The 22547-nt window shown below is 32.0% G+C and overlaps 2 protein-coding genes across 13 annotated transcripts in view; both read left to right on the top strand.

Moving 5' to 3' along the window:
* The first annotated feature begins 1969 nt into the window (after positions 1–1969).
* Positions 1970–18339, top strand: LOC116431300 (carcinine transporter-like). 12 transcript variants are annotated; one of them, XM_031986491.2, is made up of 11 exons: positions 1970–2260; positions 7162–7265; positions 9958–10224; positions 11478–11673; positions 13035–13293; positions 14056–14248; positions 14337–14442; positions 15170–15273; positions 15335–15549; positions 16866–17041; positions 17193–18339. In XM_031986491.2, exons 2-11 carry the CDS (start codon positions 7249–7251, stop codon positions 17406–17408), a joined length of 1749 nt encoding a protein of 582 aa, XP_031842351.1. In that variant the 5' UTR covers positions 1970–2260; positions 7162–7248; the 3' UTR covers positions 17409–18339. The 12 variants fall into 12 exon arrangements, with proteins under 12 accessions (XP_031842351.1, XP_031842348.1, XP_031842346.1 ...); XM_031986488.2 differs by lacking the exon at positions 1970–2260 and adding an exon at positions 3563–4224; XM_031986486.2 differs by lacking the exon at positions 1970–2260 and adding an exon at positions 3563–4154.
* Positions 18340–19530: 1191 nt separating this feature from the next.
* The window catches only part of LOC116431302 (acyl-CoA Delta-9 desaturase), a 36069-nt gene continuing 33052 nt past the window's right edge, over positions 19531–22547 (top strand). The window contains exon 1 of the mRNA XM_031986498.2: positions 19531–20066. Within this exon, the coding sequence (XP_031842358.1) occupies positions 19915–20066 (152 nt within the window). The 5' untranslated portion in view covers positions 19531–19914. The remainder of the gene's footprint in view (positions 20067–22547) is intronic.

Below are 22547 nucleotides of genomic sequence, written 5' to 3' on the forward strand. Positions count from 1 at the left end.
AATACTTTAGAATAAATGCAGATATAGAATGAGCGTGGACATTTTCATTTTTCTAACGAATTATGAACAATAAAATAGTTCTGTCAGGAGCAGTTGTTGCGAATGAATACACGTTGTGAGAATGGCACTATATTGAGTGGTTATACCTGGTGTTAATGACTAAATTGGTTGTTACATTTGTTCGTGTTAAGTACCGTTTGTAGGGATTACAAAAAGATTTGATCGTACGACAATGAGTGTAATTAATATCACCGCTTTACACCAATACATATGCAAATGAGACGTCTGAAATGTTCATGTTATGTCTGTGGTGTTCATACTCGGCTCACGTAATGTTGGAGATTTGGTCGATGGTCGATGTTACAATCTAAATGTTAATATTCTAAACGATATTTATTGGTATATTAGGCACCAAAAAAGTATATTTAATAAATTGTTCACTTCTACAGATGGAAAGTTAAGAATTTATTTACATATGTTTCAATACGACTATTTCAGTAGTAATGTAATAGGTTTTTCTTTCAATTTTTATTTAATAATTTGATTGTCAATCTATAAGGAATGAAATTTCTACAGTGGTAAAATAATGTTTTAATAGAATTCTTAGAGTAGAAAATAAGTGTTATAAAACACATCAAATAAACAGACAACACATAAAAGAAGAAAGTGTAAAACCTTTAAGATGGTCTTTTTTCAATATCCTCTATTTATTTTATTTCTTTATTATTTATTTGTCTTTTTATATACTTTTGAAGAAAACTGCCTTTTCTTACATATACATATGTATACAGTATCAATATGTATATTGAACGTTCTACCTGGTGTTCAATTGTTTATAAAAAATATTAACGAAATTTACTTCACTACCAGAAACACTGTTTGCAAGTAAAATGATAATAATGCTTTATTTACGGGTAGATACTATTTTTGCAAATACATAGAAATATTATTGCAAACATAATAAAATATACATTTCGATTTTTCTACAAAATTAAGAAACATAAAGAACAATAAAGATATAAATAGGTCCACTCAAAGCAGAACATTGTAACAACAATATTATGAAAACTTTTAACCTAAATAACAATAAAATGTTCGAGAAAGATATTTAATTTACTGGTACAAGTAACTAGTTTGTAGTAAGACTTAAGTTGTAAACGTCGATGAAAGTATTACCTAGTTTATGATCCTTGGACGTTGTACTATTTTGCGACAACGTAATGCAAAGCCTGTAGATTCCAATTGCAGTAGTTTGTTATTGCAATATTTCGTTTTTAAAATACTGACATTTGAAATATTGTCAAACGCTCGTATTATTCAATATAAATCGATTAATAGGTCTGTTTGTGACTTACTGTTTTCACTTCTTATAAATATCAATACGTGTGTGTTGGATAAATGAGTAGCTCAGAATAATAGTGATCTAACTACTATTCCTGAGTTCTTGAGAAAAAACAGCTTTTGTAAAATGTTATTGCATTAATTAAATACTAATATTACAATTAGGAATAACAATATATAATAAACTGTTTATACACACATTGTTAAACATAGCGATTAATAATATTGATAATTAATAATAATCAATATATTACTATTGAATTAACCCATGGGCAGTTCACAAAAGCTTCTTTGTTTCAAGAACTCAGAAATAGAAGTTAGATCATTATTATTTTGACCTACTCAAATATTAAAAGCTGATTACCTTGAAAATCAAGTTTCTTACAAGAAAATTTTATTCTACATTTCTGATTTATTTTTACATACAGATTCACTTGATACCTGATTTTACTACGATTTCGGAAACACTCTATATCATTTTGAATAAAATATCTGCATGCTTAATTTTATTGTTAAATATACGTAATTAGTGATTTTAGAGTTCTGAAAACTTGAAGAATGTATATTTAACAATAAAATTAAGCATGCAGGTATTTTATTCAAAGTTATATAGAGTATATATTATTAGTTATTCATATAACGCAAAATAGCATTACGAATCATTAATTTTATCCAGTTACAAAATTATTTATAGACACGGAACAATGTAACTGAATATCCACGTTGCGCGTCAATGTCACAGGTATCAGAAGCAGAGTGAGATTGTAGACAGTAAAGACTTGTTGAAACAGTACTAAGCTTGGAAACGAGTTTATAACTGTTCCTGTGTGTCCTTATTAATATCGATGGTCATTAAACTATTATCACCATTCAGGAATATCGTGATTTTAATATAAAATCGAATTCGAAGTATTGCCCGGTATGTAATCTTTTTCTTCTTCTCATTCATTCATATATTTGTATTAAGTTATTAACATTGTTCGGTGCGTTATCAAAACAGAGTGTTATTTCTTGTTCTGATCACAGAAAAGAATAAGTAAAACATTATGCTCCTCAACATTTATTTTTAAATGAGACGAAAACTTGTAATTGTGGATTAGTTCGAAAAACACATTCTTATCACACTTTCTTCTGATAGTGTTCTGTGAATGAGTAAATATACAAATAATTAAATAATAAAGAAATTTAATTGACAAAATAACTGCAAAGTATGAGCTTATTGGTATGAGTAAATCTTATCGTGCAAAACCGTCTCCTCCTTTTTGCTTCTTTTGTTATTATTATGTATCGATTTTCATAATAAAAAATATATTGTACAATAAATTTCTTGCGAAAAATCATTAATTCGATTATTAGAAGGATTAGATGGTGATCAACAAGCACATGTCTCCCGAAGTATCGATCCAGGTCAATTCAGATCCATGTTTATCAGAATTTTGCCGTGTAACTAGTGTAAATTCAAATGCAGCAGTTGTTAATAGTTAAAAATATGTGTCAATTATTGACTTAATTAACTCAAATCTCTCCGTTTATTTATATTCTTTTGCAACATGAATTTTAGTATTTTAAATATGAATTATTATAAGTCATACAAATGATAAAGTAATCAAAGCCATAATCTTCTATAGTATTGCTGAAGAATCAAGCGAATTTTGTACGATTAACATTTTTCAAGCGGGATACTGTGACTACTAGATTGCGGATTTATCAAACAAATATAATAAAAATCACTGCACTTTGCTTTTATCTATGTATCTAAATTTTATAGCTTCAAATTTCTTCTAAACGCATAAACATTCAATGTCTAAGATCACAGTCCGAACTCAAATAAACATTAAACCCAGATAACTGTAATTTTACAATCACTTGCGTTTCAGTTTTGAAATACCAATCAATACAAAAATGAATTGTTTCAATGTTATAAAAATAATAAATGAACATATATGTGTTCAGCCAATCTCCAATTACAAAATTACGTTTCCTCGAAACAATAACATCATAAATCATTCATTCGATTTACGTACGGAAGAACTGGATTCGACCGTTGCACATTCAAAAACACGGAAAATGGTGCCTGCCTACAGAACATCTCAGAGAAAGATTCATGAAAGGGGAAGCGAACCCGACTCAACCAATCGAAGTGAAATTGATCGGAACGGTGGCATTGGTGAGCACGTGTCCTCGCGGATTGCGATACGAGAAGCGTGCGAAATCACTCGTGGTCCGTCGCGTTGCGTCGGCTAGCCGGAGGACGCTCTCTTTCTCCCGTTCTGTATTTGCAAACACGTGTCATTGTGTATCCGTATTCGAAGCGAGCTTCTTATATTAGCGATACATGAGCCGGTTTCCCCTTCATATTTACGCAAGGTCTTGCAATTGTCAGCATCGGCGTCAGGCAGCGCGCGTTCTCCGGAGATTTCTCTCCAATAATCTGCCTAATTGCGAATCCGCTAATATTGGAATTGACAGGGGAAGGCGAGGACGCTTTCGGTTCAGCGATAAGAAAGTATTCGATAAGGAACTTGAATCAAACGGCGAACACGCTAATTGGCGGAGCAAATCAACGTTAACTCGCGGCGCCGCAATTCCCCGTGGGGGCTATTTTTCTTAGCCACCGTAGAAAAGTAACTTCGACGTGATGGTGAATGTTTTGTCATTCGTTACATAATTGAGTGTCAACCGTGTTCGGAATACTACCCAGAGACACCACTGGTGTCTAATTAATCATCGCCACTTGTCGGGGAAGCTCAAGGGACTAAGCTGAGGGACCATTCGAAGATTCGCCTGTGATCCCATATCACCAATCACGTGAGGTTAAATGATTTGTTTTTAACCAGTTAACTGTGTTCGATCAGTGTTCACGTCATCTTGAAACACTAAATGGTACTAACTTTTTCAGCGAATGTTTATTTCTTTAGATGAACATGTAATTCTTCGTTTTGCTTTTGCCTTTTGTTAGAATGTGTAATATTTGCCCAGCAGTTGATGAATATTTCATTGTTTCACTTAAAACTAAGTTCCACAGTTAATAGGTTAAACGTTCTGCTGCTCTTTGCCTTCATAACCGGCGACGCGGTACTATCTTTCTGAGAAGTGTGTAAAGAAATTCTTTATTTACGCGGCACGGCTGAAAAGTAATGAACTTTCACCTATATCTCGAGAACGAGCGCGGCTATCAAAATGAGACAATGGGAAAAGAAAGTACGAATCATTGGCTATAGAATTCAAGTTTATTTTTCTACGTAGTCGCCATTGCGTATAATACATTTTTGCTAACTTCTTCGTTGTCTGATTTGAAATGAATATTTTTCACTGAAATCTTCAATTCTCGGAAACATGAAAGTTCTAAAGAGTTAGCAATGGTATTTTGTCGACGTCATGACTATATCGAACTTTATTTTAAATTCAGGGCCGTTCAGTAGGCCATCCTTTTCGCGGGCTAAAATCAGTATCGGTGTGAGCGCAGAGAGTAGTGGGAGCAAACTCATGCACAGCTCTCCGTGGAGTGAGAGAAATAGACTCGGTTGGGATAGGTTCGTGTCGTTTTTTTTTAGATTTCTCTTGAATAGTAGTATTCTAGTGCCTGTTGGACGAGTTTCTTATGCCTGTACAAAACTTGAGAGGTATTCTTATAATTTTAATTCTTTCGTTCCTCAACATATATTTTTGTCCCTAAATCAAAGAAGGTCAAGAACAGTTGCTTCCTAGTGAAATTGAAGCTTTTCAATGAATGAAATAAGATAAGCACTAATAATAATAATAATTAGCACTTATGCTTGCAGCCATAAGCAAAGATCCCCGTGTGGTAAAATTTTCCTTTATCTTTAACCCCTTGTTCTACAACATTGTGTCAAACTCATGATGAAGATTACAAATAGAATTTTACAAACATAAATATTATTCAATTTATTTGAATGCAAATTACGTACTATTCCACGGTTTATACACATACTATTGTATGCGTATAAACAGGATAAAATTGGAATTTTTTCTTACTTTCACTAAATTATTAATAATAAAGTAGTTAGATCGTTTACAGTCCAGAAAGAAATAGGGCAAGGGGTTAAGGCGTTTTCTAGCTTCCCAGTAATTTAAAATATTCGTAGTATTTATTTGTACCATTCGGGCCGAAAGGGTTAAATGATTTGTGTCATTGTTTGTGCAATGTATGTTCTATGTGGTAAGCATAGGAAAAGTTTCAAAAAGCCTATGTTCTTGTGGCTTGTATCGCGCGCTTGGCCGCGTGTGGCAAAGCACTCACTACTACACATTAGGTAGTTCCACGCACAAACCAGTTGCTCATTGACACGATATTAGACACAACATATAAGCGTGGTCTACGATATATAAGCATGGCACGCGCGGGTCACTTGCTCAATGACCCTTAATTTAGAGACTAAATGATACTGTTTGTGACTGTATCAAGCAAAGTTATTGATATTCGGCGTTATTGATAAAGGAGAGATGTATGTAGCTTCAAGTTGAGTCATCGTGCAGGCTCGTATCTTATTTTGATCTTGAGATATAGGCGGAAGTTCATTAGTTTTTAGTCAACCGTCGTATAAACGAGGGGGGTTGGTCGTGAACTTTTATGGGCTTGTAAACAATGATATCTTTATTTAATAATTCCAAGCTAGAAGGTTCAATGATATGTGACCATTATGTTGGAATGTTAAAAAGTTTTTTTATTAACTGAAATAATGAGTGTTGTTGATGATATATGAAAATGTTATTACCTACTTTGGTTTCCTTCAAAGAGATCGGTGTTTTGTTTACATGAAAATATCAATTTCATGATAGTTTGGTGTAATAGAAATTGGAGGAAATATTGTTTACATACGCCACCACCTAGGAAGTTCAGATTACTGAACGTGACCTCGTTTTAACTTTTATCATAGTCGAAAATGGTCGTTTTTGTAGGTATCGTAACGTCAGGGAAAGAATTTACATATAATTCATAGTAAAAATAACTTGCATTTTGAATTGATATTAATTAAATAAGCATTGTAGTACTTGTATGGTCACATTGACTTACATATTAATTAAATTATAAATATAGATGGTCATACTATCAACGGTTGAATATAATAAATATATACCTATAAGAATAAATTAATGTTAGATTGTGATAGTGTAAATCAAGATAAACTATGTTTATTTTTTCTATTGTACTTATACATTGTGTATTCTTAAAGCAATAATAATAACGAATCAATGTTTGTCATTAGAATATAAAACTCGTATAGTTCAATACACTAATGTTATTATTTAAATGATATGCATAATAATTACTTACTTCGTCCCATTTTACTTTCTCTATTATTCAATTGTTATTTAATCATCTATAGTCGTCATTATTGAATAATAATTCACTTTTACTTTATACTCCTTGTTCTTTCTTTCCTTATAACTTACCACCACTTTATTCTAATACAACTTGTATTATTATTACGATTTCATAATTTACTTGTCCTCTTGTTTTAATATAATGAATTGACTTTTCTACGAAAGTTTTAATTAATCAAGGCATCTAATTACTCGTACCATATGTATACGACAATATGACAATATTGTTCCTATCCTATGAACAACAACATGAATATCATACATTTTTAAGAAGTAATTCTCGATATCATGGCTATTAATCCATCAGGGGTTACATGAAAGATACAACAGGGTGTTAATTATGATTGACATTTGTAATATTACTAATTTGTTTTTAATTAGTAATTGCGATTATGATTATTACCACAAAATTACGATCCTTCTACATCTTGTACGTATATTGTACGTACCATTGATAAATGGTTTTTCTTTCAGAGCCTGTTTCTATTTCATATTTCAACATTGATAGTGACGACATCATTATTATCAAAGACTTGAATAAGTGGCGTATACATATACAAAATGAGTGTTAAGGGAGAGTAAGTATTTATTATAAAAATAACTGGTTTTACAGAATATTGTAAGGAAAAGAGAGGGACTAAGCAGAGCTGAGACAAAAGGGTAGAATAAAAGGGTAACTAGTAAAAAAGGTTTAGAGAAATAGTGAAGGTTCTTTTATAAACGATATCATTAATATCGTTTCTTTGCTTGATCGAAGCCAGAACTCAAAAAGCTTAATCTTTGAAATATTGCTGTAAATATGTTACAAAGACGTTTCTTGGACGATGTTGAAAATTTACTTACTTACGTGCATAATTTGACTAATAGAGAGCAATTACGTTATTATCCTTAATACTAAAAGTACCACGATCGATTAAATGACCGGTTTTAAAAATTGATTAAAAATTTTGCGTTTCGTTTCTATTTAACTTTCCACCAATCCCCACATTGTCATTGTACGAACTGTCTTTAAAAAGTTAACTAGTGCTTGCACTTGCATTAGCTATTTCAATTTTTGAAACGTAGTGCAATATAGAATATTGCAAAAATAAAGTATTAAAAGTTATATAAAAGATACGTCAAAAATTTCATTTCAATTCAATGTGTATAAATAAAGTACACTGAACTTTATTTGGGTTGTTTCATTTTCATATTTAAGTACGGTGACCTGAGATATGTTAATATAAAATTGCCGGTCAGCAATGTGTTAACTGTCCTTGTAGTGAATGACGTGAAAAATGATTAGTGAAAGTGTGTAACATTTTTCACGTTCATAAATGTTATTTACGTAATAATATATATGTTCTTATGTTAATCTGATAAATATATAATTAGAGTTGTATTCCAGCAAGGGAGTGATAATGTGTACGCCGTCTCGAAAGTCTGTTGCTGCAAGCATTGTCCTGTTATGCTCGATCGATATACCATAGCAGTTTGTATCGACAATAGTTCGGTCAGAAGGCTCGTGTCTCGTTTACAACTGAATTTTAACGAGTCACGTGTCATATATCACTTGATCCAGACAATTTAATTGGTTGGCACTGGAAACGAACGGTTATAGCTACTTTATCGGTTAAGAAGATCGAAAATGAAGCGAGAGCGGTGGGGCGTTGGACTTTGTTTGTCTATTCAGTTAATTCTGATCATTTGAATTCGTAGCCGCCACGCAAGTACGTTTCTTAGAGACACAATAGCCGTTTGCGGTCGTTCGGTCGATGAAGAATGGGTGTTAGGTGAGACTGTAGTGATCTTATTCGCGGAAATAACTTGTGTTGGACTTTATCAGTTTTATGAGCCCATTGACTATTATGGTGTTAGCTGGTGATCAGTGGAAAAATTGAAGGAGAAATAGGGTAACATTTTATCTATCGCTCTTGATCGAGGCAACCCCTTGGCAGTTAACAATATAGTTTTCGTTAAGGCGTAGAAGTATGTTTTTACTTGAAAAGTTCTGTAATTTTAAAATCAAAGTATAAGGGAATCTCGTTTTACCAGCCTGATTTTTTTGTTTTAAAGTAGAGTAGCTTTAATAGATTATAATAATAGAACATAATTCTGTATGTGTATTAACATGTTTGAAAGACATATGTATAGCTACAAATGAGTTCTGTGTAATTAAGCCTGGTTAGTCACCACCTAACCAGCTACCACCCCTAAGAAGGTAAAGGGAGAATAAATTTTTATCACATCGGCAACATTAAATAATTTTAACTTATTCTTAAAACATTTAAAACATTTGTTGCTACAAGGAATACAGAAGAGCAAAGAAATGTGCATAGGTCGAATTATAATATTGAAAAATCAAAGTTTAGGTGTTTCTTAACTTGAACAATTGTCTCAACTTAATACTGTTGTATCTTGATGCTTTTTTATAAAAAATGCAATATTCGTTTACGGAAATATATCTTCAATTTAAAATAGTACGTTTTAAAACGTTTTAGGACGTACTTTTTTAGATATTTCAGAAGCATTTCATTCTATCTAATGCAAATTTTTCTATTTTATAGATGATCTATTTCATGAAATTTTGAAACTTTAACCCTTTCTACTCCTCTGTGACTTTAAAGTCACATACCAATATATTGGCATCTTGTTGATTTAATTAATTTTGTACCACAAGGTAGCGAATGATATTAAATAATTAATTACTTTAAACTTTTATAGACATAGACGTAAACGTTCCACGTGTTGTAACTTCAGAGTCACAAAATATATTTGTTCCAATAAAATGATTAAAAATATTGAATAAATAGTTAACTTGTATTTACAGGTTGATATTTATTAATTTCACACTACATACATACAAAAAATTTGGCCGATGAAGGGTTAACTTGATTACGTAGAAAATCCTAAATACGCTATATACATACATATCATTGGAAATATATCATAATATATTTTAACGTGTTTTCTTGATAGCGAAAAGTTTGGCGAAAAACGATTATAATTATTTATCGAAAGAGGAAGAAGGAAATATGAACTTGTATCGTTCAGAAAGAATTTTACTCTTAACACTAAAGCACCGGCACTTTAGCTACTGATCATATTTGTACGAAAGGAAATAAGAAAAATATTATATATATTTTCATTTGTTTTTAACAAGAACAGAAAACTAAAGATGCATTTTTCAATTTGCAAGTATCGATCATTTAACCGGTTGTGGTATGTTTTGTGTTAAAAGCTTGATGCATTTTTTGGTAATCTTTACAGAACATTTCGGTGCTGTTTCAGAGAAATGAAGAACGCAAAAAATTTAAACAACTCGATAGCACCTACAGAGAGGACTGCTCTGAGGCCGAAATTGGAAACGTTCGACGACGTTTTACCATACGTCGGCGATTTTGGCAGATATCAGTGGCTGCTTTTATTGTCATTGCTTCCCCATGGCGTTACTTACGCGTTTCTGTATTTCTTGCAATTCTTCGTAACTCTTATCCCTCCGGAACACTGGTGTAAAATGGACGAGTTGATGGGCAAAAATTTCACTCAGGAAGATAGGTATGTTGTGATTAAATTTAATTAATCAAAAGACTTAAGAAAGAAGAAGGGTAAAATGTGTTACGAAAATTTGTATTACTATCATATGTTTTTAAAAAAAATTAATTATTAATTACTAGTATGCGATTACTAGTTTTAAATTAGAAGGTTTTATTGAAAGATACTACTTTTAAAAGGACGGGTTATATTTTATTTTTTCTACGATAATTCGAATAGCTTCTCTTAATGTAGAGTGTCACGTTTTAATCATGTTCACTTTCTCCCCTTATCATTTATCTTCTCTTGGTGATAGAAGAAAAGGTGGTAATGTGGACCCCTCGTGATTTTCCATTTTATAACAACAAGATCTGATAGTTAACACTAGGTTTACGGGCATTTATTGTACAGTTTATTTTATTGTTCTTGGGGAAGTTGATATTCGTTCATTTAGATTTTGGAAATTGTAGATATAGAAATAGATAATCAGGATTCATATTCGTGTAATTGGATCAATGAAAAACGATTGAAACATTTACCAAATAATGTTTATAAAATTCAATCTGCGTCAAATTGACGCGTTCTGTAAACCTAGTGTTAATGGTGCCCTCAGTTACATCTATTAGAATTATGTATGGGTAAACAAATTTAAACTACATAATGCATTATATCTGTTAATAAAGACCGTAATTAATATGACCTCAGAATGAAAGTTTTATGTCATTCGTGAAAAGAAATATTTCCTGCAAATTATGTAAGTTAAAGAATCGTTTGTTGGAATATATTTTATACGAAGTTTGTAGAATCGGTATTTTTCTAAGTGAAATTGGTTTACTATCGATACTTTCAAATATAAAATAAAAAGTTTTATTATTGCATGGAAAATAAATATAATGAAATTTCTGTATATACATTTTGCTTCATTTGTGTACTTGTAATCTGAGAATGCTACTAAAATTGAATTTTTTATCATTTTTGCTAAGAGGTTACATTACTCTCACATTTTTAAGATTTCAAAAATAACTTATCTCCGTAATACATAATAAATTTGATTAAATACTGTTCCAATCATTTTCACCTTTTGTCACAAGTAATTTTATTAGCTCACCTACATTTCACGCAAAAATTTGAAGCAATTTCAATTATGAATAAAATTGTAGAGAGAAATATAAAACTAGGTGCCAAATTACCACCTTCTCCTCTATTTAATTTTTTCAGGAAACGAATACCGCAATAAAAACATTTTAAATATGAATATTCATTTTCAATGTATTCAGGGTGCAAATAGCAATTCCACCGTCGAATGAGTATCCTTATTACGACCAGTGTCATCGCAAAGACTTAAACTTCGCGGAGATTTTGAAGTCCGGCGAGGATCTTCATTCCTATCAATTTTGGAACAACCAGACTGTTGAATGTACTAGCTGGGAATACAATTACACTCAGATTCCATATGCCAGCATTGGTACTGAGGTGATGTATCGTTTAAATACTTGTTATTTCGAGATTTAATTTATTCTGGTTAAAAAGTAGTGATCTAACAATAGAAGTAATTACCAACTAGTTAAATTGACTTTAAGTTTACGATGTAAAATAGCTAATATAAAATTATATCTGAAAAGCAGATGTAAAATAAGAAAATAAGAACATTTACTTGCTTCTGTGATCAGTTTGGCGATTATTATAATTAATCATTTTGCTTCTGACGAGTGTCTTATAATATATATAAGGTACTCTATTTTAATTTATAAACGTGATAATTCGAAAAATAGTAGTGATCTTCATACCTCCTAAACTCTTTCCTCTAGAGGCAAATTAAATGTACTCTTTTACTATGCTCTTAAAATAGAAGAAATTGTATTTGAAGAATTTTTTAAATAACAAATAGTAGTTGCATTTATAAATTAAAATCCGACAATAAAAAAAATCGGAAGAAAACACGATACACACTATCGATTAACTCTCGATCTACTCTTGGTTCCATCAAATATTACTTTGAGTGCTGTAGACGCATATAAGGTAATGGTACCTAATATGGAACACCTGATTTGAAAAGCATGCCAAAACGAGAAACATGCATTTTTTTAATGGAACCTGCGTCAAAACACGAACAAATTAATGAATATTCATACACTGGTAAAAATTTGAATGCTCTCAAACCACGGTAAACAATGTAAATAAAGTCAAAAATAGTAATCTGAAAAATGGCATCTAATAGGAACATCTAGGTAATTTGTAAAAAAAACTCATGTTTATCACGAGAAATGAATATTTATGGAATTAAAATGGATAAATACACAAATCTTCCACTTTTTTTAACTTTTTTCTTTCTTTCTTTTATACATTAGATATATGCATAACACTTCAGGACCACTACATTCTTCATGGTCATAGTTATACACTCAGAAAAAATCAGAAGTTTTTACTTAATAGTTATCAATAAAAAAATTCCTAAAGTCTACCTAAATTTAGGGCGACTCTAGGTGGTGTCCTCCCTTAAGGGATTAACAGAGTTCATCGGTTTTGAGACGTTACGCGAAAAACCATTCCGTCCACACGGAACGTTTCGCTAGGGGTATTCAATACTCAAAGGGATATTATTCAAGTGTTTATAATACATGCTCACACTATGAATCCTACTGCAATCTCGGTTAGATCTCATTCTGTCTTCGTTCATCGAAAACAATAAACAAAGAAGGAATATTGAACAGACTCAGAGCGGACCGATAGTGTGTATCGGGCCTAGGAATGAAGGAAAAATGAAATAGTGATCCAAAGAAAGGAATGTTTTTAATACTTCCTCTTGTCATTGACTCCTTATACTTCGTGATCAGCTAGATTGGGTATGTGAACGAGAATACCTTGTGTCAACGGCCCAGGCGATTTTCTTTTGCGGCTCCATCGTGGGTGGTTTCGTGCTCGGATGGTTAGCCGATCACAAGGGTCGCATCCCTGCGCTGATGGTCTGTAACAGCGTCGCCCTCCTCGGCTCCATCGCCACCGCGAACGCCAACAGCTTTTGGTCATTTGCCGTCTGCAGGTTCATCACTGGTTTGGCATTTGACAACTGCATCAATATTCCGCTGATAATCGGTGAGCTTGAATGAAATCGTTGGCAAATTAGTCTGCAAGTTTGACCGATAAATTCAGTAAGCGAACGGTGATTCTCGTTGCGTAAGAGATAATGGCTAAAATTAGTACGAGTTCAATGCTCACATCATGTAAATACGTTGATCGTAACTTTCGAGTCATTCGTTTTAATAACGTACTATTCCGACAAGCTGTTAATGTATTTATTCGACGATCGTTTAGGTTTCCTATAATTATACATAAGTATAATTATCTTATAATTAGTTTCTAATTATAATTATACCCTTAATTATTTTTATAGTTATAATTATACTCCTAATTACACCTTTAAAGAATAAACTCAGGTTTTTGGATACCTCCGGTAAATTTCATTTCCTTGTAAACAAAACAATTTTTTCCAAAAAGAATCGTCATTTTCTTATTTTTTAAAATCTAACGAAAAGATCTAGTCTATTCGAAGTTTGTTTACCATTCGATTTTTTAGAAATCGATCGAAACAAATAACATAAATACATGACGGACCTAGTTCTACTCCACATTTCTCTATATATATGTATATATATATATAATATGAAAATGTTAGTTACTTAAAAAGTGCTTGCTTTATAAAATATTATCTCGAAGAACAGTGAAAAATTATACATAATTTTAAATGAATAAGCTACCCAACATCGTGGCATTTAAAATGTCTCTATTCCTTTTGTCAGTGTCCCTTTTCGAGATAACATTGTATTTTAGATTAATGTAATATTATTTATTTTCCAGTTCTGGAGTACATGGCCATCTCGAAACGTTCTGTAGTCGTTAACATAACATATGGTACATATTTTGCCGTGGCCAGTACCATTTTGCCATGGATGGCTTACTATATTGCAAACTGGAGGATTTTTGCTTACGTCACTGCCTTTCCGATGTTATTCGTGTTCATCATACCGTGGACTCTCCCTGAAAGTGCTCGGTAAACAAATTATTTAGTTTTACTAATTTTAATTATCATATTTCGAGACTGGATGGAACATAAATGACAATTTATATTTTCTTACAAGGTGGTATGTCTCTAACGGGCGAATGGACTTAGTTCTCGAGAAACTGCATAGAATCGCTAGGATAAATCGTAAGACGCCGGATCCACGTATTTTCACCGCTTTCGCAGTAAGTATACCAATCGTTATTTCAAACGATTTTAATTGAAAACTAACTTGTGCACTGATTTGCAGTTGATCATAAACTACACCGAGAATTTGTTAGGTCTATATCATGCAACACCAGCTCTTATGTTAGTTCTTATCTTACGCTCATTAAATGTCTATTCAAACGTATTAACAAAGACTACTTCCTCTTTATACTTTCTCTATCTTCTTATAATAATATCTAACAAATTTTGAACTAGTTTTAATCTTTTAATACTTCATTCGCTTGATAAGCATTAGTTTCAAAAATTATGAATTATAAAATTTATATTTGTATCATTTCCAAAAGTAGCTTCCAAAAAATTCCAGTCGACAAGTGTTGACGTTGAAGTTTCATTTTTTGGACCACGGTAGCTAACATGTTAACACTTGATAGATGTTGATTGTAGGTTTTGTTGCGCCGAATGTTAATCTATTCATTATGTTAGTTGTAAATGGTTTGCGTACTGCAATGGAATATTTTACAGATATTGAATAGTAAACAATGGTGAATGCAATTTAGTTCCTGTGCAGTTATCTGCAAGTGTTTCAATTGATTGCGGGTAACATCAACGACATTCTTTTCATGTTTTCTTTATTCTCTGTCACATTAACGTCCACCATATATTTCTAGGCACGAACCAACGATAAAAATTATAAAAGTATAACACTGTTTAGATATTGTATATTTAATTCAATAATTATTTCAGGACAATCTCGAAGTGTCAACAAGGCATCGCGAAACCGCGACGGTATTCGACCTCTTTAAGTCTCCTCGATTGGCAAGGAACACCCTCCTTTTGGCTCTATTCTGGCAAGTACATATAAAATATGATCTAAAGATAGATCGATGAATAACTGGTATTATTTTACAGGTGTTTCACCTTGATCGCATTTGATGGGCATGTATACTCGTTGAAATTGCTACAGAGTTCAGTGTTTATGTCATTTTCTCTCACATGCTTCACGGAACTTCCAGCTGGCTTGCTGTTGGCAGTGCTGTTAGATCGGTGGGGTCGCAGATTCTGTGGATTTCTTACTTTGGCGATGACTTGCCTATTCAGCATTGCTGAACTAATGCTACATTCCAGTAAGTACAGTTCGGAGGTGGTTTGATATGTAGCAGAACGGCACAAGGGCAAAAGTGACTTTCTAGTGTAGGAAGTTTTGTGTTGAGGTAGATCAATAACTTCTGCAACACCTAAAGTTAACCCTCTGTAGGCTCATGTAACTTTGAAGTTACCTATCAGTATATTGGCATTTTGTTGGTTTATTTTTTTTGCATTGAAAGTGGCGAATAAAATAAAGTAATCAGTTAACTTCAACTTTTTTACGCTCAGGCATAAAATTTTAACGTCATTGTAACTTGAAAGTTACAAAATATATTCGTTTGATGAAATTATTGAAACTATTGAATACATTCTTTGAATTCGTATTCATATGTGGATATTTATTAATTTTGTACTGCATAGATTTTGTTACAATCATGAACAAAAATTCGGCCCATAGAGGGTTAATAACAAAAAAATATAACAATAACAGTTTATTACTAACAAAGACTATAAAAAAGGAATAACAAAACAATTAACAGTACATTGACATACAATCGCTTGCTTGCTATCTCGCACAGCAAATCGCTATCAATGCTCGTTCTAAACTTTGTCGCTCAACTCTCCACCGCCGAACATCCACGGAGTTATATCTTTCACTCCTAATCGCTCTTTTCTTCTTTTTACTCGCACTCTGACCTTTCGTCTATAACCAAAACTTACGCAGTCATGTAGAAGCTGCGTTTTCACGCTTCATTCTCACGATCCTACCTTTCTACCCTCTCCTACTCTCATGAAAATAGCAAGAATTAGGAAATAAAATCAATAGAAAGCTTGTTAGGAAATATGAAAACTGATTAATCAGCCAAATTCCTCAGTCTAACCATCCAGTGATGTCCTTGCAGTGTATACTTGCATTTGTAAAATGCCAAGACAAATCTTGTGTACAGCTTGAAACTTCGAATCTTTTGTATACAATGAAAGTGAATAATAAAAATAGAAGGGAAATAGATATAAACGGAACTAAAACATGATAAGTGAAGTCAACAAATGTTCGGAGTGGTCGTAGAAAGTTTATTTTGTGTTTTTGTTTATATTACGTTCAATCCTTTGGAATTTTCTGATAAATCGAAGTTGAATTTTATAAATTAAAATTGAATAACAGATTATTTTGTAAACAACACAGATTTTTCGTTACTTCATGATGAGATTTTGAGCAAGCAATAAGAATTAATACAATTGTATCATTAAATGTTATGGTCGACACTGATTGAGGCGATCAATATGAGCGATTATTGAATTGTTGTTTGAGCTGAGTTCAAAGTTTCTAGGATGAACTTTTTCATTTCATTTCTAGCGGTTGCCAAACTAACGATGTCAGTGATGTCACGATTTTGTCTTAACATGGCGGCCAATATTGGCCTCCAATATGCGGTGGAATTACTGCCGACACCTGTTAGATCGCAGGGCATATCGCTGATTCACATTCTCGGCATTATTTCACGTACTTTAGCCCCATATATAAACGATTCTGTAAGTATGCACAATAGAATTCTTATTACTCGGCATTTTCGGGAACAAAGTAAAGAATTAATGAGACAGATGATAAAAACAAAAAAACAATAACTTACAGAATGACCATGGTTATAAAATAAATAAATTTTTGTTATTTCTATTATATTAGGCTAAGGTCTGGGAAGGATTCCCAATGCTGATAATCAGCACGATATCCTTTATGGGTGCTATGTCTGTTCTTTTCCTACCGGAAACACTTGGCCACAACCTACCTCAAACTATTAATCAGGGCGAAGAGTTCGGGAAAGACCAGAATTTCTGGTCGTTACCAAATCATCAAAAGACGTTCGACCAACAACGACGTTATCAATCGTGTGAACGATAAATGATCAAATTCATGTTCGGTTTTAGTAAAAAAAATAAGGAGAAGAGGAAGAACCGAGAAAAGGGTCACATTCCACCTGACAATAGATAAAATTAAAATAGATTAGTAAATATTACGCCAATTAATGCCAGTTCATGATGTTGAGATTCGAATATCGTTTGTATTCCTATTATTTTTATTTTATTCTTCTATTTTAAGAATTTATCTTTTAATGTTGTTTTTATCTGGCCATACGCAAAGCGAGGATGGCTGATAATTTTTATGTTCACATTTAGATTTTATTTTAAGTTATTATTTTAAGCATTCTTTTAAATTCTAATACTGGCCTTTAGGAACCTCTGAATGTTGAGTAGTTGACAATGTCAACTATTGTCTGGTTCACAGTAGACAGCAATTAATCCAGTAATTTAGTATTGCATATTGTGCCATCACAGTAATTAGTGTTTCGAAAATCAATAATCTCCTTTTGGTCATCATGTTCCATACACATAAAATAAGATTGTAAGTAGGTAGTTTAAAAATTAACAGTAGTTAATGTAGTAATCGTAATCAGCGGAAATCTTAGTCATTGTTTTTTATTCACTTAATTTATTTAAGAGAAAAAATACGTATTCAACCATACGTTTTTAATGCACATAAAGTTGTATCGAGATTAGAATTTTCAGCTTTTTAATAGTCATCAAATATGTCTATACTTAACTACAAATTGTTCCTTGAAAGTATTTTTTATCGATTCTGTAATTTAGTGTCTTACACTTGCATTAATTATGAATTGAAAAATAATCGATTCAAGTAGAAGCCCTTTAAACTTTGAACAGTTTCTCCAAGTAATACATACATTTAAATAACTGTACGTGTACTTTATCATGTATGGTGAGATATATTTGTAAGAGACGATCTTCCATTTCTTTAAATAACTATGAAAAAACAACTCCTTTTGTGTATTTTTTCCTGCATTTCCATTTGCTCGGCATTAATCAACGTATGACACAGGATGAGTCATACAAAAATTATATAATATATAAAAAATATGAGCTGAGCTCCTCCCTAGCCCGGCTTCAAATTCATAATTGTCAAAAATCATTCCAGCCCATCCTGCAGAATACTTAAATATTTCTATTCAATTTCTATTTGAATACCTTCACGTGAATATTTGTGACGATATGAAATAAAAAAAAACTGGAATAGATTCTTTTACGGAATTATTAGAAGCTATAATTCAAAACTCAAAATTTCATATTCAGTCATTTTCACTTTATCTTCATAAATATAATACTAATGAATTGCTAAGATTTTCCCAATTAAAATGAGTCCAAACACTACGCAAATTAGACTAATTTTATAAATTTGAATAATTCATATATTTAATATTTTTATTTGTATTAAACTGGTAAAATTAGTTTAATTTACGTCTTGTTAACGTTCGTTTTAATCGTAAGAGTCTCAACCATCCATTAGGCTTACAATTATAAAAATAAGACTAAAATTACGAAAATTGTCGGCATTGTAGCGACTGATACTACAACGGTAAAACGGTTTTTCGCAAAATTTTATGTCTTAACTTTAAAATTGCTAAAAACCCTTCTTGTAAATATTTTCCCTATGCAAAATGAAACTATCAATATGACATCAGATTAATCAGAACATCAAAGTTTCAGAAGTTACAGGGAGTGACACCAAAATGATAAAAACACTTTTTTAGAAAATTATGTTAGGTTTTCAGAAGTTTCGCTTATGCATGTAAATAAATCGGGAGGTATGTTACATCAGCGAAAAAAAGAATATATTTTTTATCTGTATTTATTTGTACTCTGTTGATAAGATTCTAATTAGTACCGAACGGGTAAAAGGATCACGCAAGTAAGTAACTAGCAGCTAGTAACAAACTCGATAACCCGTTACCGTTCGTTGATTAACACTTTTTAATATATTCGTGTCATCCTTATTAAGCACCACCAAGTGACCAAATGATTTCAAAATCAATTCGATCACTCAAGAGTAGTTTCATTTAAGATGTTTTATTCAATCTTTTATCCATGAGCTAAAATATTAGTCTTCAGCGTCCTCAAGATGGCAGCAGTGCCGCCATGGATCAATCAAACTTGCCAGGGAATTGAGTGCGCACAAATTATCGCTGAATCTGATTAACCCTTAACGGTTGATAATTTTTTAGTAATACTTAATTTACCTATAAAACAGTACAATATTAATTAAAAATAGAACAAATATTGATAGCACTTTTAATACAAAAAAACGGGCGATATATCTTCAACAGCAGCAAACATAACAAATAGAAATTGAATACAAAATTACATTTTTAGCACAGTGTAAACTTTCGACTGTTATGGGTTAAATAATTTCTTCGTGCACGAGAATTTTTTGATTCACTGGTGGTGGTGCGCATGCACCTGGCTGCAGCTCAAGCACCACATGGAAAAAACGAGGCGCCGCGTAAAAGAGAAAGGGAGGGCGCTCGGCAGAGAGCCGCAGTCCAGGGGGCGGTTCGATGGCTGCTACAACCCCCGGTACTGGCGCAGCCAGTCCTGATTTTCATTTAAAATTCGCGTCCGTTCGTCTCGATGACTGTCGCTCGAATTTCGGCCCCACGATCCATAAGACCGGTTTTTACTGGAAATTTCGACGGTTGACGAGTGGAAGGTGGTACATTTGTATGCGTACGCGCACGTGTGTGTGTATGTGTGTAGGGACACCCATAAATAATGTTGTTCTGAGATGAATTGGTTTTTAAATCTGTGACAGCACTTGCTTGATGTGTGAATTTTAATGATTTTTGTAGTGTTATTGGGTTGGAAGTATTTTTTTCGTGTATTCATGGTAATTTTGATGGTTTCATTGTTAAAGGGAAGTAACATGGTGGTGGATGGGGTAGCTCATTGTGATTGGACACGTGATGCTTTATGGGGTCATTGCTACAACTCTCGACGCTTGGAGATCGAACTGTACTTCGTCCACAAGTTTTTAGAAATATTTTGTATACTTTTGGCATGTTAATTGATATTTATGTGATTCAATGAAAAGAGGGATCTGTTAGTTAAATAAATGAATAGAAGTAGCTGTGTGTTCGTAAATATGAAATTAGAAGTTGAAATATTTAATTATTATTGTTGTGAGTGTTAGTTTTTATAGACATTAGGAAATGAAGGTAAACATTGACCTAATAATTTATATTTTGTATAAATTATTATTGTTGTTTTTAGTTAAATGTAGACTTTTATTTGAATGAAGTTGATTAGCCTGTGAAAGTTAAAATATATTGAAATTAATTTGTAAACTTGAGCAAAAAGTTGTTGAAATATAATATTCATACAGAAATATGTGATAATCTAATTATTCATAAACTTCAAGCTTAACAATTTTTATTCTGCATACGCGGAGTTGGATTTGATAAATGTATAAACTGAGTTGTATATATTGTTAAATTATGATCGTATGTACATTATTCTTCGTAAAGTGATGTATCAACTATTCTGTCTGCACGCTAATACAAATTCTTAATAGCTATTAAAATTGTATTTACAGACTTATTTAAAGCCAATAAACACTTTATCAGGAATCTTTAAATCTTTAGTATCTATTAACTTTCAATCATACTCATGTAGGCATTGAAACGTAAATGAGATGTATGTCAAGTAACAAAATTTACGAAATTTTCGCAGGTAATGATTCTGCAATGTCTCTTCGACAGAAATAATTTAAGATATAAGGACAAGCGTATGTTATTATAGCGTTTTAATAACTTATACTTGAATTTTCATTGCGTTTCTAAATACTCAGATTTCTAAATAAACATTCAAATCTACGTTTCTGCGTTTCTAAATAAACATTTAGATCTACATAATTGTTAAGTAATTAAAATAATATTGTCGAGAATACTACTACCATCATACATGAAGAGAAAATTACATTATTATGGGTGTCACTAATAATATTGTTAAGAATATAGTTGTTTTATTTAGGTAGTAAAGACGCCTGATAGTAGGCAATCGGGTGAATAATTCTCCCTGTCTCACTCACTTCTTCTTTTCTATCTCCCCCCCCCCCCCCCTCACTCGTCGCACCAAGCCGCACAATTACCTTCTTTCATTCTCTATTATTTCTTCTCTCACTCACACTAGTTTCCCTCCTTACATTCGGTCTCTTCCATTCATTGTAATAAATGTTCTTTTTTTCTGGTATTCTCCTGCTTCTGCTGCTTTGTCTTAACCTTTGTTTGTAATTTTAATTGTAGATTAGATTAGAAATTGCTTACCTTGTTGCAATTACTTACACAGTAATTATTTATAAAATCGTATGGAGGACAATTTGTCTCTGTCGAATATATGGTTGTAACAAATATTAATGTATATTTATACTTTGCTTATATGTAGATTTAATGAGATTAATTGAATAAGAAGGAGATCCGTAATATATTGTCAGTATTATGGGATATTTACTGAAGAAAAAAATCAGTCTTCAGTATGAATTAAAATCAAATCTGAACATTTTTCTTAAAAATAGTTTAAAAGTGCTAAGGTTAAAGAAAAATTTGTTTCTTTTATTATATTCTTTATTATTACGATGTTAATATGAAAATTATTTTAGCATAAATGTAAGAATTCAAGTAGATATATAAATATTATTTTTCTTGTACGTCAATGAACTAGAAACGCGCATAAAACGATGACAGGTGAAAATAAATCTACATGAGACAGATTTCGACAAGTAAAGTCTTGTCTTTTTAAATATTTATTAATCCGTAGTTAACCTCACGCTAAGTGCGGAATGTTTCTTAAGAGATTCTGACAGTATCCTTAAAAAAATTAATTTCCGAATAATTCACAGTTATTTAATTAGTTCATAAAAATGTGAATGGATTTACAGCAAGGATTCACACGTCTAGAAAAAATTTAAAATTCCTACCAGGTTCCTTTAGGTATTAGTACAAATATTAGGATGTCCCACAAAATATTGTGTGTTATTACCAATTTTTTCGTTATTCTCTTTGTCATCAATGAAATAGAATCACATTTAGAATGACAGGTGGTCGTCTTTCATTTGAAACTTACGACGTAATAAGTTAATTGTTCAAGTAATTACACAGTAATTCTCATAAGGAATATGTATGAGAATTTTATCCTT

This window comes from Nomia melanderi, chromosome 9 (assembly GCF_051020985.1).
Source record: "Nomia melanderi isolate GNS246 chromosome 9, iyNomMela1, whole genome shotgun sequence".
Lineage (NCBI taxonomy): Eukaryota > Metazoa > Arthropoda > Insecta > Hymenoptera > Halictidae > Nomia > Nomia melanderi.